This window comes from Arvicola amphibius, chromosome 12 (genome assembly GCF_903992535.2).
Source record: "Arvicola amphibius chromosome 12, mArvAmp1.2, whole genome shotgun sequence".
In the NCBI taxonomy this organism is placed as follows: Eukaryota; Metazoa; Chordata; class Mammalia; order Rodentia; family Cricetidae; genus Arvicola; species Arvicola amphibius.
The window spans coordinates 10,242,957-10,261,613 of NC_052058.2; the positions used below are offsets into that span (position 1 = coordinate 10,242,957).

Sequence of the window (18,657 nt, forward strand, 5' to 3'; positions counted from 1 at the left end):
TTAAATTGATTTTCTTCTTCTTTATAAAGAACAACGTATATTCTGGAGGAAGCATGGCAAGAAGGAACACGTATGTGTGTGAAAGGACCACGGACCGGTACACAGCACTGCAGAATGGAAGAGACAGCAGGTGAGGTCACTGAGCCCAAAGGCAGTGTCTGTCGTTGCTGCTCATAGCCTTGCTGAAATGTTTGTCGGTGTGTGGGTCACAGGGAAGGAATGCAGAGTGGTACAGCCATACCTGTCCCCAATGGAGTGTGTCCTTTAGTAGAAGGACAGAAGGGTGGAAGTGTGTTTAGGGAGTAAGAAGTAACTTCCAAGTTTCTGAACGAAATATGGAACGGAATATTTCTCAGTACTAAAGTGCGTGTACAATCCCAGTCTGACAACACTGGGTCTTCTCTCCATGTATACCCTGCTCTGACTTCCCTCTGCCCCTTACCCTTCAACCAATTCTTCTCAATTTTTTTATATAATCACATTTTTCATTTTTTATTGTTTTTATTCAGCTATATATTTTTCTCCACTCCTCTCCCTTTCTCCCCTTGCCCTTCTACCCTCTCCCATGGTCTCCATGCTCCCAGTTTACTCAGGAGATCTTGTCTTTTTCTACTTCCCATGTAGATTAAATCCATATTTGTCTCTCTTAGGGTCCTCTTTGTTGTCTAGGTTCTCTGGGGTTGTGAATTGTAGGCTAGTTTTTTTTTGCTTTATATCTAAAAGCCACATATGAGTGAGCACATATTATATTTGACTTTCTGGGACTGGTTTACCACACTCAATATGATGTTTTCTAGATCCATCCATTTGCCTGCAAATTTCAAGATGTCATTATTCCTCCCCCCACACACACACGCCTGCCGCTGTGAAGTGCTCCATTGTGTAAAAGTACCATAGCTTTTTATCTATTCTTTGGTCAAGGTGCATTTAGGTTGTTTCCAGGTTCTGACTATGATAAATAATTCTGCTATGAACATAGTTGAGCACATATCTTTGTGGTATGATTTAACATCCTTTGGGTTTATATCCAAAAGTGGTATTACTGGGTCTTGAGGAAGGTTGTTTCTTAATTTTCTGAGAAATCGCCATCCTGACATCCAAAGGGGCTGTACCAGTTTTCACTCCCACCAGCAATGTAGGAGTGCTCCCTTTACCTCATATCCTCTCCAGCATAAGAAATCATCAGTATGTTTGATGTTGGCCTTTTTTTGTTTTTTTGTTTTGGTTTTTTTTTTTGGTTTTTTTGTTTGTTTTTGTTTTTGTTTTGTCTTGTTTTTCAAGACAGGAAAACACTGTAGCTATTGAGCCTGTCCTGTAACTAGCTTTTGTAGACCAGGCTGGCCTTGAACTCACAGAGATCTGCCTGCCTCTGCCTGCTTGCTGAGTGCTGGGATTAAAGGCGTGTGCCACTACGGCTCAGCAATGTTGGCTATTCTCACAGGTGTTCGAACATGTGTGGATTAATATCTGGGTCTTCAATTCGGTTTCATTGGTCCTTTTGTCTATTCTTTTGCCAATACCAGGCTGTTTCAGTACTGTAGCTCTGTAGTAAAGTTTGAAGTCAGGGATTGTGATGCCTCCAGAAGTTCCTTCAATGTACAGGATTGTTTTTGGCCATCCTGGGTTTTTTGATTTTCCATATGAAGTTGAGTATTATTCTTTCAAGGTCTGTGAAGAATTTTGCTGGGATTTTCATGGGCATTGCATTGAATCTGTAAATTGCTTTTGGTAAGATTGCCATTTTTAGTATGTTAATTCTACCTACACAAGAGCATAGGAGAGCATTTTTTGGTGTCTTCTTCAATTTCTTTCTTCAGAGATTTAAAGTTCTTGTCATACAAGTCTTCCACTTGTCTGGTTAGAGTTACTCCAAGATATTTTATGCTATTTGTGGTTATTGTGAAAGGTGATGTTTCTCTGATTTTCTTCTCAGCCCATTTATCATTTGTGTACAGGAGGGCTATTGTTTTTTTTTTTTTTTTGAGTTAATCTTGTATCCTGCTACATTACTGAAGGTGTTTGAGTTGTAGAAGTTCCTTGGTAGAATTTTTGGAGTCACATATAAACTATTATAATCCTCAGCAAATAGTGAGAGTTTGGCTTCTTTTCCTATTTATATCCCCTTGATCTCCTTTTGTTGTCTGGTTGCTCTGGCTAGAACCTCAAGAACAATATTGAATAGATATGGAGAGAGTGGACAACCTTGTCTAGTTCCTAATTTTAGTGGGATCACTTTGAGTTTCTCTGCATTTAGTTTTATCTTGGCTGTTGGTTTGCTGTAAATTGCCTTTATTATGTTTAGGTATATTCCTTGTATCCCTGCTCTTTCTAAGACCTTTATCATGAAGGGATGTTGTATTTTGTTGAAAGCTTTTTCAGCATCTAATGAGATGATCATGTGGTTTTTATTTTTCAGTTTGTTTATATGGTGGATTACGTTGACAGAGTTTTGTATGTTGAACCATCCCTGCATCTCTGGGATGAAACTGACTTGATCATGGTGGATGATGGTCTGATGTGTTCTTCGATTTGATTTGCCAGTGTTTTATTGAGTATTTTTGCATCAATGTTCACGAGTGAGATTGGTCTGTAATTCTCTTTCTTAGTAATGTCTTTGTGTGGTTTGGGTATCAGGGTAATTGTAGCCTTGTAAAAAGAGTTTTGCAATGTTCCTTCTTTTTCTATTGTGTGAAACAATTTGAGGAGTATTGGTATTAGTTTTTCTTTGAAAATCATGTAGAATTCTTTGCTGAAACCTGGGTCTTTTTTTGGTGACTGTTTCTATTTCTTTAGCAGTTATAGGTTTATTTAATTTGCTTATCTGATCTTGATTTAAATTAACCAACTCTTATTGTGCTCAAATAATAAAGGCTTCCTTTTTATCCTCTAAAGAATGTAGAACCACAGACTTCTTATTGAGTTTTTTTAAAGATTTATTTATTATGTGTATAGTATTCTGTATTGCATGTATGCCTGCAGGCCAGAAGAGGGCACCAGATCTCATTACAGATGATTGTGAGCCACTATGTGGTTGCTGGGTATTGAACTCAGGACCTTTGGAAGAACAGGCAGTGCTCTTAACCACTGAGCTATCTCTCCAGCCCATTACTGAGTTTTATTGTAGTAGGACGAACTACTCATGGTAGCTCAAAGGTTGAAGCACCTGTTGTGATGAAATTCTGTTCTCAGCAGAGGGACAGTCCGACCTCACATGGCTCTCTTTTCTGCTGTAGGCTATGAAAAAGCACACAAGGAAACTGTGGCTTCCTGGCATTCTTTAGGCTTGGTGTTGAAGTTGATTTCCAATTATTAGCTGTGTCTCCTGTACCAAATGCTGATCTGTAGCTGCTTGACACCCATAGTGGCCCCTGTTCTTCAGACAGTGAGGTGATATGAGCTACAGGAGGTGCTGGCTGCAGAGACAGCAGTTGTCATGTAGCTACAAGTTCTCAGTGCTTAAGTGATGTAGGAAGATTCACAGCAACACAGCGCACAGAGTCACTCTTAGAATTGAATGGAAAATGTCTCCAGCAGTAATCGTCTGTCTGTAGCTGTCACACCCATACATATGCCTGCCTTCTCAGACACATGCATAGGAACACACGTCTGAGCGCTTTTCAATGGACGTACCTTAAATGGGGAATTGATTTGTTAATAAGTAAGAATATGTTCATTTCTTTTAAGTGTTTCGTCATGAAAGTGTCAATCAGTTGAGACTCAGGAAATCCCTTTCTTGGGTTTCAGTAACTGTACCTTTTCTTTTATGTCAAGCCTTACAGAGATGTCTGCCAGCAGCTTATCATCTGCGGGCTCCACAGCAGCTTCTGCTGGCGCCTCAGCACGGCCCCGCCACCAAAAGTCCATGTCGACCTCTGGCCACCCTATTAAAGTCACACTGCCAACCATTAAAGATGGCTCTGAAGCGTACCGGCCTGGGTGAGTCCTGCTTGCTTCTCATTCTCTGTGGTCACTGTCTCCTTCAGAGTGCTCAGAAAAGACACAGTGTCAGGAAATGTTGATTGGGGTATACACTTATTGTGTGCTGTAGCAGTTATCTGAAATGACTTGAAATCATTTTTGAGAAGAATATTCTTAGCAGATTGTGTTTTTAATCTGTCCATAAAGCATTGCTGCCTGGTTTATCATTTAGGTAAGATGAGTGGCTAGAGAGCATCAGCAGGTGGTAACGGTGCTTACCGCCAAGCCCAGTGTCCTCAGTGCTAGCTCTGGAATCCCACACGGTGAACAGAGAGAACCAGCTGGAAGTTATCGTCTGACCTCCACATATGCACTGTTGCAGGACTGCACATGTACACATGCACACAAATAAGCTTAAAAAAAATCAGGCGGTGGTGGCGCACACCCAGCACTCGGGAGGCAGAAGCAGGTGAATTTCTGTGAGTTTGAGGCCAGCCTGGTTTACAGAGTGAGTTCCAGAATAGCCAGGGCTACATGGGGGAGCCCTGTCTGCGGTCGGGGGGAGGGGAGTAAAATGAGATGCACAAAAAGCCAGATGCGATGGCATACACCTTTAATACCAGCACTTGGAAGGCAAAAGCAGGTGGATCTTTGCTTGGTCTTGAAAGCAAGCCAGGGCTACACAGAGAGACGCTATCTGGAAACCCTCGCCAAAGAAAAGACACGTAACAAACCCAGCTAGGCGCTGTGGCCTTGGATCCTAGCAGCTGCTTGGGTTTAAAATTCAGTTCACATTTGGAGTTTTGCCTCTTGTAGGACTGGAACTCCGAGTATCTGAGCATGCTCTCAATCCAGTAGTTAGGTTTTGATAGCACCATGTAGCACTGAATCTTCCAGGGTCTAGAGTGGAAACGTGGTGATGTTATAAAAAGGCTTTTTGGCAAACAGTAAAGTTCGTTCTACAGGTTACTGAGCAACCAATGTACATTGGTAATGTTCAAATTGAGTAACCCTTATCTGAAATTCCTAGGCCTAGGAACCATTATTGGGTTTGGAACATTTTCCAGTTCTGCAATATTCAAATGTTCGTAATGAGATGGTTGGAATAGAACATGAATTTAGACATATAATTCACTTAGATTCTTGGCATACCTTACATGTATAGCCTAAAGATATTTCATAGTGTCTTCAGTGGACTTCACATGGATCACACATGGAATTTTTATGTATAGTGTTATAGAAGTGCTCAAAAACTTTTTGAATTTTGAAGCATTTGGAATTTCAGGCCATGCAGATTACATGTAACAAACACATATGCAGCACCCAGATTGGGCATTCCGGATTCTGACAGTATTTGTCTTCATGTCAGTAATTTCTTAATCTTTAATCACCAAATTTTATAAGAAGTGTATTATTTTTAAACTTCCCTCCCTTCCTTGTATAATGATATGGAAAATTAATTGTCCCATGCTCCTCATTTCTAAAGCAAACAAAAATCATTGGACCAACAGAAGGACTCACACTTTTCCCCTCTCCAGTTTTTAGCCCGAGTGAAAGCGCCCGTCATTATTCTGAATAATATATCTTAATTTCTCCCAGCAGTGCAACTCAGAGAGCGCCTGCTGCTTCCCCATCTGCTCACAGTATTAGTGCTGCCACCCCAGACAGGACCCGCTTCCCCCGAGGGAGCTCCAGCCGAAGCACCTTCCATGGGGAGCAGCTCCGAGAGCGGCGCAGTGCAGCTTACAATGGGCCGCCTGCCTCCCCGTCCCATGAAGCTGGTGCCCTTGCACACGCCAGAAGGGGAACATCGACCGGGATAATAAGCAAGATCACTTCCAAGTTCGTCCGCAGGTCAGTACCACACAGTTGGGTTTCAAACCTTAAATCCTCAAATCCAAGTATCTTAGCAGACAGACCTCAGTGATCTTACGCTGTTTGGGCAGGGGTGCGGAGTGACTCCTTGTGAGAGAAAGACTACAGTCCACCCACCGTCTGTGCCCGGAGTCAGAGCACGTGTGGGCAGCTGTTCACAGGGTGTGGGGTTCGTCAGTCACCAGGGTGGTGGACAGAGCGGTGAGATAGTTGTGGGCCCCTGGTTCTTACAGTGTCTTTCAAGGTTGGGCCTCTTTCCTCGCTAGGCTGGTTTTTCCTTTCCCATCACCTCTAAACATCAGCGTGCACGGGACAGACTTGGGACTGCTCTCTGCCAGTCTTCTGACTTCCCTTGGTTATTTCCTCGTGATGTGGCCATAGATGGCCTCTCAGTTTGACAGCCTCGGTCTTGACCCCCAGATGTCCCAGAGCCTCATCCCCATGGATACAGTTGCCCGAAGCTCCATTTCTCTACATCCTGTTTCAGCCCCCAAGCCCCGCTTTCCCCTGTTCTTTCCATTTCAGAAGTGGTAGCTCCATCCTCCAGTTGCCTCAAAGTTGCCTTTGATTCCTTTCCACATTTGCAAATGGCCCTTCTCAGTACGGTCTTTCTTGGCACCGCCTCAAAGTCAAAACCACTGTCAATCTTCACCTCCTACCAGGTCTCCTTCATCCTTATATATATATAGTATAATTCTAATAAGTTACTCCTTGATTTAAAACACCCATTAGGACTAAGGATATATCTTACCTAGCATGTGCAAGGCCTTCAGTTTGACACACAGACTTCAAAAAAGAAAAAAGAAAAGAAATAGGAAAGGGGGGTTAATTAGCTTTTGTCTTGCTGAGACTATAGGTGTAGGCACATATAAGCCTGCGTGGTATGCCTGCTCCTCCTCTCTGACCTCCTGCTTCCGTTCTTCCCACCTCAGAGGTATCTCTGCACACTGCTAGGAGTTTGTCCTTATGTTCATTCTCCTGGCAATCCTGCCTTGCTTGCTGCTGCTTCTATACCAGGCTTAAGGGCTTCCCAAGTGGAAGGGAACGGCCTGTGTGCTCAGTTAAGTCTAAATTGCTGTATATACAGTGTTTGCTTTTGTATTGCAGAGCCATGCTAAGCTGCATGAACTCTTGCAGCCAGCTGTGCTTTTGTGTCCTGTCCACCTCCCATCAAGTCACTTAGAACCAATTCCTTGGGCTGTTTGACATGACTGCCCCATCCCAGGAAGGCTAGACCAACATGTGACTGGATTGAGTAAGGAAGATCCCATTCTGGGTGCCTAGCGCTTCCCAGCGGTGCACCCTGTGAACAGGGCAGAAAAGTCAGGCACTTGTCCCTTTTGGGTACAGGTGTTTCATCTTCCAGTGGGGTCAACAGTGTAACTCTGTTGCTACGGTAGAGAGAGCACTGCCCATCTGTGCAGTTGGATCAGAGCAAGTGAACTGCCTCAGACATGTGTCTACTTCAGTTTGTTATAGTAAAATAACGTTTACAGATGGCACTGAGTGTTTAATATCCTGCTAGTGAAAATAGCAATTATTATAAAAACAGAAATTTAAGAAACCTCATTTGAGAATGCAAATAAATTTTATTATTCTTTTCAGTTCTGAAAAAAACAATGTCCTTTGCACAATGTGTCTATGGAAAGGGGCTGTAGCTAGAGCCCTATGGACTTGGGGGAACCTGCAACATTTGGTGCCTGGATTGAGTTTGCCGTGCAGTGCAGCAGCTCTGTACTGAGGGGGTGGAGAGAGGAGGGCAGTGCTGACTTTGACCCTGCTGTGTACATTTTATATAAATGTGGAAAGGCTAAAACATTAAAAAAAAAAAAACCTAAGTGTTTCAGATGGTGATTTTCCTAGCTTCTCAAAGGTTTTGTTCTATCCTAAGCTACCTCTTAGATTTGCATATTAGAATATAACTTGACTCGGTTTCAATCACCTTTGAAGTATCAGTAGAGTTAGAATTTTGGAAGACTTTAAAAATATTAGTCACCTTCAATACAAAGACAGTAGTTTTTCTGGTTTTATTTCACAGATTTAGATCTAGGTGAGATTATTGTTCTGTTCATTGTTCAGTTTTAGACTTACTTTTGTTAATAGGCTGCTGAAGACTGTGCATGGGTTCTTAGCATAACTTCTGAAATAAATTCGTGGTCTACTTCAGAATTAGTATTTATTGTTAGAAAACCATATTGGGGTCACCTTCTTTCATTTTTAAAAAAGATTTGTTTATGTGTATGCGTGTTTTGTCTGCATGCATGAATACCAGAGGAGGGCATCAGATCCATGGGACTGCAGTTATAGATAGTTGTGAGCCATCATGTGAGTGCTGAGAATTGAACCCATGTCCTCTGGAAGAACAGGCAGTATTCTTAACTGCTGAGCCATCTCTTCAGCCCCAGGCTCACTTTCTTAATCAGTTCAATCAGTCTGTTTCCCCACCCCTACGTGTGTGTGTGTGTGTGTGTGTGTGTGTGTGTGTGTGTGTGTCCCAGAAGATGGTGTTGTGTCTCTTGTCACCTTGTCACTCTCTGCCTCATTTCTCGAGACAAAGTTCTCTACTTCTCTTTCTTAACCCGGGCTTGCTGTTTGGGCTAGCATAGCTGGCCACCTGGCCCTCAGGACGCCCCCAGAAGACTTGGCCTGAGTCAGGTCCTCATGATTGCACAGAAAGGATTTAACCCACTGGTCTGTCTGCTTAGCTCAGTCTCCTAACCACAGCCTTAGGTGCTCAGCCTCCAAACTATGTTTAGCTGCAAGGTTAGCACATTTGTTCAACTGAGCAACAACCTCTACAGGTGAAGTCTAGTATTGCTATTGAGAGTTATTAAAACTTACTTAACCTTACATTATGCTAAACTAAGCCAAAAGATAAATTATTAAGTTATAGTCGTGACTTTGGGTTGGAATATTGTGTTTAAAAACAGCTAAGTTTCCGTCTAATACCCCGTCGACAATATCTAGTGGACACTCGAGAAGTGGCAGCAGCACGTGTTGGGGTAAAAGTGAGAAGGGTTCACACCTGGGACTAATGAGGAAGCTGACTTCAGTGTCTTTTATTTGTGGGTTTTCTTGGTCTCCTATTGCTTTTAAAATTGTTAAATCTCCACCTTCTCTTTATTTTTGAGGGATCCAAGTGAAGGCGAAGCCAGCGGCAGAACCGACACAGCCAGGTGAGCTACAGGTGCTGGGTGCTCCCACACCTGGTGCCAGGTGAGCTACAGGTGCTGGGTGCTCCCACACCTGGTGCCAGGTGAGCTACAGGTGCTGGGTGCTCCCACACCTGGTGCCAGGGCAGGGTGATAATTTGATAGCGTCTGCACTTTGAATCTCTACATTCAAAGAATAGTAGGCTTTCCTAACGTCATCTAGCTCATCAACTTCAAGTTTAACTAACTTTGAATTGCATTCTTGGTAAAGAATTGGGCTTCCTAGAGAATATGCACTGTTCTTCTGTAATGTGGGGTCACTAAGGTGAACAATGAGGTCACTAAATGTGCGGAGGATTTCATCATAGTGATGTATTTAGGTAAGTATTCAATCTTGGACCACATCGTAAAACTCTACACTGACATGCTTTCTGGGTTTTTCCCAGAGAAAAATAGAGAAGACAATGAAGTAAATACTTTCCTTGTCCATTGGCAGTCTTTGGCTTTTATTTCCATGTCTGTTTCCATGGCCTTTGGCATGTATCTCTGTAACTTACTCTCTGTTTTCTCAAGATTACAGTTTTTAGCACTTTGGAGGTTCAGGTATCTGGGAGGAAAGGAACTGCCTTTTTATATTCCTTTTTATAGTTTATAATATTTTATATCTTACATATATAAATGTATATATATGTATTTATAGGAAAGGCATAAATGTCTTTCAAAGATACAGTTTCACAAATGCAGGAGGGATGTTTATAGGCAAAACTGCAATGTATCTATATATTTGGATAATTGTTTAATATATTTAATACAAGGTACTTTGAGTCATGGAGGTCCATTAAGTCTACCCTCGTATGGTTACTTGAGATGGTTTTGTGGTTCTATTTGTGCAATACCTACACATCAAAACTCAATGTCGGTCATCTCTTGTGCTCAGCATAGTTCTGGGTGCCTGGGGTATGTCATAAATGAAGCCGGCAGATGGCCTGGATCTTATGATACAGGAGAGGTCGAGAGATAGTGTATTCGAATAGCTTGAATAGGAAAGGAAGTAGAATAAGAAGAGGTGGCCATGCAAGGGCAGGAGTCTGGGTGATCAGGGACTCTGGAGAAAACAAGCAAAGCTTGGGGGGGGGGGAAGAAAGGAAGTTGTCCGTGTAGAAAGAGGGTAGCCTTGCCTGTGCAGGAGCTTGGAGAGGAGCGCACAGGCCTGTGGTCAGGGACAGCATAGAAGCCAGCATGTCCCCACGGGAGAGAGCAGAGAAGGAAGTGGCAGACAAGGGGTGGAGGCCACAGGCTGCCTTCTCGGCCAGTTTGCACATGCCTTTAGAGAAACGGGACAGAGCAGAGCCAGCGCACTGTGAGAGATCCTGACAGTGGCGGTCTCCCTCCCGATGGTAGGGTTGGAAACTGCTTTCCCTCTGGAGTCACTGCATTGCTCCTATACAAGAAGGGCAGAAAAGGGGGAAATGTTTATATTCTAATACTGTGTTTTATCAGGAGAATCCTAATGGTGGCTGCTGTGTGTCTATGTGTATCTTTGTACAGGGGTGTGTATGCATGTATATGTGTGTGTGCATACCGGGAGGACATGTCTGTGTGTCTGTGGTATGTGTATGTACAGAAAATGAAGAATAGAGAAAAAACTATTAAGTTTTCACTTTCGACTGCAAATTCCTTCCCAAGAACAAATGCACCTGAGAAGGTTTGCTGCTTTAGACTGAGATGCTAAATGCCAAAGTGCACGGTGCCCTGGGCTGTTTGTGAGCAGTGCAACTCTGGTCCCTCTGAGGGCGGGCTGCAGACTGGAAAGTTCAGCATTTTATGCTTGCAGTTTCTTTGCCGAGCAGAACTTTTGTTTTAACTTGTCCCCTTTGCCCTCTTCTAGAAGTACATCCGGGGAGCCGAAAGAAAGAGAAAAGGAAGAGGGCAAAGACTCCAAGCCGCGTTCTTTGCGGTTCACATGGAGCATGAAGACCACGAGCTCAATGGACCCCAATGACATGATGAGAGAGATCCGGAAAGTGTTAGATGCCAACAACTGTGACTACGAACAGAAAGAACGGTTCTTGCTTTTCTGTGTCCACGGCGATGCGAGGCAGGACAGCCTCGTGCAGTGGGAGATGGAAGTCTGCAAGTTACCTCGGCTCTCGCTGAACGGGGTCCGCTTCAAACGGATATCTGGGACCTCTATTGCCTTTAAGAACATTGCATCCAAAATAGCAAATGAGCTTAAACTGTAAAGCTGTGTGAGCTTCAGGAGCAGGGAAGATGCACCACAGCTGAGGTACAGGTTGTGCGTGTACAGGTGACGGCCTAACGTGTTCCACCTGTGAGTCTCCCATGTAGAATCTGTCCTTAACGCAATAAGGTTATACATAGTCATGAACTGTAAAATTAAAGTCAGTATGAGCTATAATAAGACTCTGTAGCTTAAAAAGTAGGTTCACATGTACAGGTAAGTATATTGTGTATTTCTGTTCATCCTCTGTTCATAGAGTTGTATAATAAAATATGATTGCTTTAAAACCTGTATACTTGTCTGGATCTCCAGAAATGTATGTTTAATGCTTTGAGTTGAAAGTGGTTTCCCCTGTCATTTATGTTCTGGTGGTTTTTTAAATTCTTACCTCCATCATGCTGTTTTGAAAAGTGTGTCCAGAATTAAAAGCGCACAGAAATAGTCTTTAAAATTATAGCATGGACGTTATAAAATTATTTTAAAATCATATTTAATTTAAACCAGAAGTTGACAGTGGTCGGTGTCATTCTGTTTCTCCTGCGTTTCTTGCTCTCAGCCTTTGTCAGACAAGATGTGGCTAGGGGACACAACATGTTAACAGTGTCCACACCTAGACTTCTAAACACAGTGGAAAGAAAGCCACAGCTTTGCCTCGAGCTAACTCAGAAGCACCGAGGTGAGAAATCAAATCTTTACCAAGTTTGTTTTGCCCTTTGTTTTCTGACCTGCTAATCAGCAGCAAAGAGTGAAAGAATACATATATGGTAGTTTGCCAGGCTGCTGTGAAGTAAACCAGCACTTGGGTTTGCTGCCTTCGGTACGCGCAGGGTAACTGGGCCACCAGAGTGCTGGGGCGTCTCATAGCACAAGCTCATCCGGACAGTGTTGATGAAGGCATTGGCTAAGATATGCTGCCTCAGGAACTGACTGGCATTGGGAGCATTTGCCCCAGTGTCTTCCCAGCCTCCATCCTCCCGTGCCACTGTAGTGTCTGCAAGTGCTCAGACCCGAGAGCTAGGCGTGCTCTCCATATTCATTTAGGAATTTATGCTTGCCCGGGGTTTACTTTGCTCCCTCAGAACCCATTTTCAAAATGTTGCCCAGGTTACCAAGTTTCTTCCGCATCACTCTACCCGTAATGTGCAGCTTTGTAACTGGCCATTTGCCTTCTCTTCTTTCATAATTAGTGCTGTGCGTGGCGTAAAGCCACTAGTAACGGTACCTTTTGAACGCTCACTTTTGTACTGAAAAGCCGTGGAGGTTGACTGTGCAATGTTATTTAATGTTGTGATTTACTGTAATATCAGCATATGGGCCCCACCCACACACTCCTGAGAAACAGAGGATGTTCTCAAAGCTCACCAGTGGAAAGCAAGCCAGTGCCGTGATCAGTGCTGTCGTCGGAAACTGAGTGGGAAACTGAGTGGGAGCTGCCGGTGTAGGCGATGGGCTCTTCCACCTGGCTTCCCGGAAGAAGGTGGTTTTATCTTCTGTACCGTCCTGTGATGTAGCTTTCTTCTTGACATTCTGTTCTAAATGGTGTGTTTTCTTGCCTTAGGGAGGGATGATGTTTGGGAGGGAAAAAGCAACAAAAGAGAAACTGTGTAGCCCCTTTTTAATCTGGTGTTCATTCGAAACCTTCTTCGATGCAGATCCGCATTCACTCACTGGTGCACACGGAACCTTACTTGAACAGATCTCATAATAAAGCGTTTGTCTTTTGCTCTTTGTCGGGATCACCTGTGTTCTGCTTAGAGCGCCCTCTGAGCATATTCTTTCCTGTGCCGGTTCACTTGCAAGCAAGGGGGGCGACTGTAGGCTCTCAAGAGCTCATTCTGGCAAGAAAGCGTCATTGTTCTCCAGGATTTCTGATCGCTGAAATACATTCCAGAACAGAGGCCCCAGGCCTCTTCCAAGGCAGAGGCCAGGGTACTTATGGTTTCTCACTCCAGCCAACCCCTGTGCTTTGTGGAAGGGAAGTTTATTTCCATATCTTTCATGAACTAAAAATGAAATTTTGACACTCACTTTATAGTACGTATATCTTGTGTTCATGATAACATATCATTTCGAAAACTCAGGGATTTTAATATGTTTGCATAAATAAACACCTGGCTATATGATAGCAGGATTTCCTTGACTCAGTGGAAGTACTATTTGATATGATATGCCTTGTATTGTTTTTTAGAAAATAGGATATGTTATTTTGTTTAACAGCAAAAGGTAAAAAAAAATAGCAAGATAAAAATGAAATCTACTTCAGAACCATGGCCCAATAATATTCTGTGGGATAAAATTTGGTTTTAAACACAGAGATGTTATGATGGGTGAGTGTCACTGAAAGTGCCATTCCATACCCAGGTTCCTGCGAGCAAAAGATACACTTGACCTGTTGAAATGAACAAGATGTTCTCTGCCTTGTTTTTACCATACCCGTGGAGAGAAGGATGCATCTGAAGCCATGTAAAGAGACTGTAGAGATGGTTCCCACCGCTCCATCACTGTGGTCCATGTGGGGAGCTGTCCATTTTGACACACGGTCAAAAGAACATAAATGAGTATCATTGAAAGTGTCCCTCGGCCCCCAAAAAAACAATAAATGATCTGATTTGGAAATGCAGGGATGCTTATGTTCTGGGTAATAATAGCAAGGAAAGTCGGAACGGGAAGGAGTCGAGGAGAGGTGAAGTTAGACGCAGCTGTAAGGAAACAGGCGGGAAGATTGCTGCAAGTCCCAGGCCAGCCAGGGTCTCATGGAGTAGTCCCAGCAGGGTCGCATGGAGTAGTCCCAGCAGGTCTCATGGAGTAGTCCCAGCAAACAAACAAAACTAAACACAATGTACTGGGAACCTCAACTCACACTATCACTAACTCAGCAAATTTATTGAGTGCGAATATACATCAGGTTCTGGGTTCTAGGGAAACAGCAATAAAACCTTACAATAGAAATATATAGATAGAACACTTAAAGGATGGGGGGAAGTCTTGTGGAGGATAAGGAGGGCATAGGCCACAGACATTGCAACAAATGTAGCCAGATAGAGGGGTATGATGTGTTAGCATAAATACAAACTGGCTTTGCAGACATTGGTATGGCCCAGCCATAGAAAAGTTTGTCCCCATATCCCTGCACTTGATGCTGCTTTGCCCCCTTGCAAAATAGAATAAAAAATAGGGAAAAGTGGATCGGTACTAACTCAGAAATGTCAGAGTTTATCAGAATATTAGATGAGGGCATTGAAGCAATTCTGTGTTCCAGAGAGGAAAGAGAAGGTGATGTGGAGCAATGGCCAGCACAAACTTAGTGCTCACACCTGGAAGTGTTACATGGTTTGTGATTCCTGAGGAAGAAGAACATGCCAGAAGGATTTGGTAGAGGAGATGCTAGAGAAGTCAGTGGAGTTGAAGATGGTAGTAGAAACGCCTCCAAATGAACCAAAACAACAACTAAGACAGAAGAAAGACAGTGCCTCAGAGCCATGGGGCCATTTCGTCTAACCCAGGAGACCCTGGGGAAAGACGGCAGGGAGTAAAAGCCATTTGAAGATAGAATAGCAAGAGGTTTCTAAGTATTTGTTCAAAATCATAAAATCATGGACCCAAATGGTTAATAAGTACCAAAAAAAACTACATCTGATTTTCATACCACAAATTACCTCTAAACAGAACTTAAAGCCAGGGAAAAGACATAGAAGTAGAAGGAAGTTAATAACCAGTTTCTTGTAAGAAAAACTGGGGAAACAAAACTGTCAAACAAGGATTTTTTTTTATTTTAGTTTGTTTATTTTAAGACAGGGTTTCTCTGTATAGCCCTGGCTGTTTTGGAACTCACTCTATAGACCAAGCTGACTTCGAACTCGGAGATTCTCCTGCCTTTGCCTCCCAAGTGCTGGGATTAAAGGTGTGTGCCACCACTGCCTGGCATCAAACATGGATTTTATACCCAGATAAAATAGCTTTCCAAAACAAAGATGACACAAAGATGCTTGACACAGAGATGCTGAAGAGCATGGTTGTGACATAGAGCCACAAGAAATGTACAAGGAAATCCTTGGAGTAAAAGGGAACAGGTACAAGATGGGACTCTACACCTACCAAAGGAATTAAGAGAGCAAAAAGAAGATAAAACCATGTTTGGAGTAAAGTCACTAAGAACTGCTCTAGTTTGCTCTGGTGCTATGACAAAACAGGACAAAAAGCAGCCTGGGGAGGGAACGGGTTTATTTGGCTTACAGGTTACAATCCATCATGAAGAGAAACCGAGGCAGGAACTGAAGCAGAGACCACAGAGGAGCAGCACTTACTGGCTCGCTGCCAACATTCTGTTACCTTTCTTACACAGCCCAAACCCTCCTGCCTCGGGGATGGCACCACCCACAGTTGTCTGGCCCCTCCTACACCAATTAACAATGGGAAAACAATGCCCAGTAGACCTGGCCATAGGCTAACCTGATGGAAGCAATTCCTCAGTTGAAGTTTCTGCTTTCCAATTGTGTCAAGCTGACAACCAAGATCAGCGAGCCATCACAACCTACGACATGGGAAAGCAAAATTTAATGGTGACACACAGCACATACAGCACATAAACCCGGGATTCTTCACAGAGTTTACATTGCATGTGTGGTTTGCTGTCACTTCAAGATGGATTATGGTAAGTTAGAGGTATAGTATACACTTTAACATAGCCACTGAACACAGCAGTTACAGCTAGTGAGCCAGCAAGGGGTAGAATGGAATGTTCTACAAATAATGCTCCAGGTGTTGTATTAACGTAAGAAGCTCATGGGCATCCCACACTAGTGGATTAACAGAACATTTGAAAACTTTAGAACAAAAAGAAGCAAACTCAGAATTGAGCCAGCAACCTGTCTCAGAGTCAGCAATCTCCAGAACCAGAGTGGGACAGAAACAGCTACCTAGGACAGAGAGTGAACAAGCTCCACCGGGAGCAGAAGCCAGGAGCCAATCCATCCCGGGAGCCAACCCAGTACCGGGACAGTGGCAGATCAGGATTGAGCCAGTAGACAGATCCAGAGTCAGTGATCTACACCAGAACAGGTTCAACTCCAAGCCAGGGACTTCTGCAAGAGGGGATCCAGACCAGGATTTACAGAAACAGGGCAAAGCCGGAAACCTAGACCAAAGTAGGCCTGAGACAGCAAACTGCAAGTGAGCAGAGCAAGGCACAGGAGTGCTGAGCTATCTCCAGGAACACTGAGTAACCAACAGGGTAACTAGAACTGTGGCAACCTTCCTCAAGACCCAGTAATACCACTTTTGGATATATATCCAAATGGCTGAAAGACACTTAAGGAAATGCTCAACATACTTAGCCATCAGATAAATGCAAATCTAAACAACTCTGAGATTCCATCTTACACCTGTAAGAATGGCCAATATCAAAAACACTGATGACAACTTATGCTGGAGAGGTTGTGGGGTAAAGGGGAACACTCCTGCATTGATGGTGGGAGTGCAAGCTGGTACAACCCCTTTGGATGTCAGTGTGGCGAGTTATCAGAAAATTAGGAAACAACTTTCCTCAAGACCCAATAATACCACTTTTGGGTATATATCCAAAGGATGCTCAATTGTACCGCAAGGACATGTGCTCAGCTATGTTCATAGCAGCTTTGTTTGTCATAGCCAGAACCTGGAAACAACCTAAATGCCCCTCTATTGAAGAATGGGTAAGAAAAATGTGGCACATTTATAGAATGGAGTACTACACCGCAGAAAATTAACATCTTGAATTTTGCAGGCAAATGGATGGATCTAGAAAACATCATTTTGAGTGAGGTAACCCAGACCCAGAAAGACAATTATCACTCATAAGTGGTTTTTTTAATGTAAAGCAAAGAAAACCAGCCTACGAATCACAATCCCAAAGAACCTAGACAACAATGAGGACCTTAAGAGAGACCTACATAGATCTAATCTAAGTGGGAAGTAGAAAAAGACAAGACCTCCTGAGTAAATTGGAAACATGAGGACCTTGGGAGAGAATTGAAGGGGAGGAGAGAGGCAGGGAGAGGAGCAGAGAAAAATGTAGATCTCAATAAAAATCAAATAAATAAATAATAAATAAAAGAAGCTCATTGGCAGATAAGCAGAATGAATGAACAGAATGGAGAGATTGATGGTTTCCACTATGAGAGAAAATGTTTGCAAATTATTTAATTATTTATCCGGTAGAGTTAATATCCAAAATATACAAGAACTTAGACAACTTGATAGCAAGAAATAGTTTATGAATATGCAATGAACCTAAGCAAATATTTCTCAAAAGATACCCAAATGGCCAATGAACATAAGGGGAAAAAAATGCTCAAAATTGCCAGTCAGTAATGTACTTTATTTTTTTTACTTTTTTTAAAAAAAGATCTATTAATTATGTATACAGTATTCTGTCTGCATGTATGCTGCAGGCCAGAAGAGGGCACCAGATCTCATTATAGATGGTTGTGAGCCACCATGTGGTTACTGGGAATTGAACTCAGGACCTCTGGAAGAGGTCAGTGCTCTTAACCTCTAAGCCATCTCTCCAGCCCTAGTAATGAACTTTAAAACCTCAGTATCCAACAGGAGTGGTGGAGCATGCATGTAATCCCAGTACCAGGGACATGAAACCATAACTGAGCACTTCTGAAAAGACAAAGAGAGTGAGTGTGGGCAAGGATGCAGAGAAACAGCTCTTGCTCACTGTTAGTGTCGTCTGTAAAGTAAGGAAGCTATTGAGGGAAACAGTGACTGGTCTTTAAACATTAAAAGAACTGCCATGATCCAATGATGCCGCTACTCGGTGTGTGTCCAAGTGACAGGAAATCAATATGTTGAAATGATACCTGCATTCTGCATCCATGCTAGTCTTATTCACAATAGCCAATCAACCTAGCGTCCCTCGGCGTAACAAGATGCAGAAAAGGCAGTATGCATACAGAATGGAGTACAGTTCTGTTCTGCAGAATGAAGGAAGGCCTGCCCCTGTCAAATGAGGTGTGCCAAGTGAGAAAATAAAACCGAGGCACCTCAGGGCTGGTGAACGGGCTCGGTGAGTGAGGCCATCGCTGCCAAACCCTATGGCCTGAGTCCCCCTCCAGACCCCATGTGGTAGGAGAGAACTGACCCCTCCTCTGGCCGTCACATGCATGCTATGGCTCATACAGACCCACACAGACAAACGAATATGTAAATAAACTGTGCTATAAATATCAAAGGCAGGGGTCTCACAGCCCAGAAACCGCTGCTTTGACATTTTCTGTGGAAGGCTGTGTGTGTTCCTATTGAGTCTGAAGGCTGGGGACTGCTCAGAGAAAGCATGGCCGTGAGGTGGCAGTAGATCAGCATGCAGAAAGGATTTGGATGAAGTTTGACCCGCTGCCATAGAGAACCCTCCCAGCAGAAGGCCTTCCAGACAATGCCAGGACCTCCAACCAGAGGGAGACAGAGCAAGGGGATTTCTCTGCCCGC

The 18,657-nt window shown here is 43.3% G+C and overlaps 1 protein-coding gene across 2 annotated transcripts in view; it reads left to right on the plus strand.

Annotated features, from left to right (window-relative positions):
* Positions 1-12,811, plus strand: part of LOC119827367 (serine/threonine-protein kinase MARK1) — a 54,746-nt gene extending 41,935 nt beyond the window's left edge. Inside the window, exons 13-17 of one of the 2 annotated variants that reach the window (XM_038349014.1) lie at positions 30-130; positions 3,772-3,936; positions 5,518-5,772; positions 8,925-8,969; positions 10,834-12,811. In XM_038349014.1, coding sequence (XP_038204942.1) covers positions 30-130; positions 3,772-3,936; positions 5,518-5,772; positions 8,925-8,969; positions 10,834-11,188 — 921 coding nt within the window. In that variant the 3' untranslated portion in view covers positions 11,189-12,811. The remainder of the gene's footprint in view (positions 1-29; positions 131-3,771; positions 3,937-5,517; positions 5,773-8,924; positions 8,970-10,833) is intronic. The other variant, XM_038349015.1, reaches the window with a different exon arrangement.
* The last annotated feature ends 5,846 nt before the right edge of the window (positions 12,812-18,657 follow it).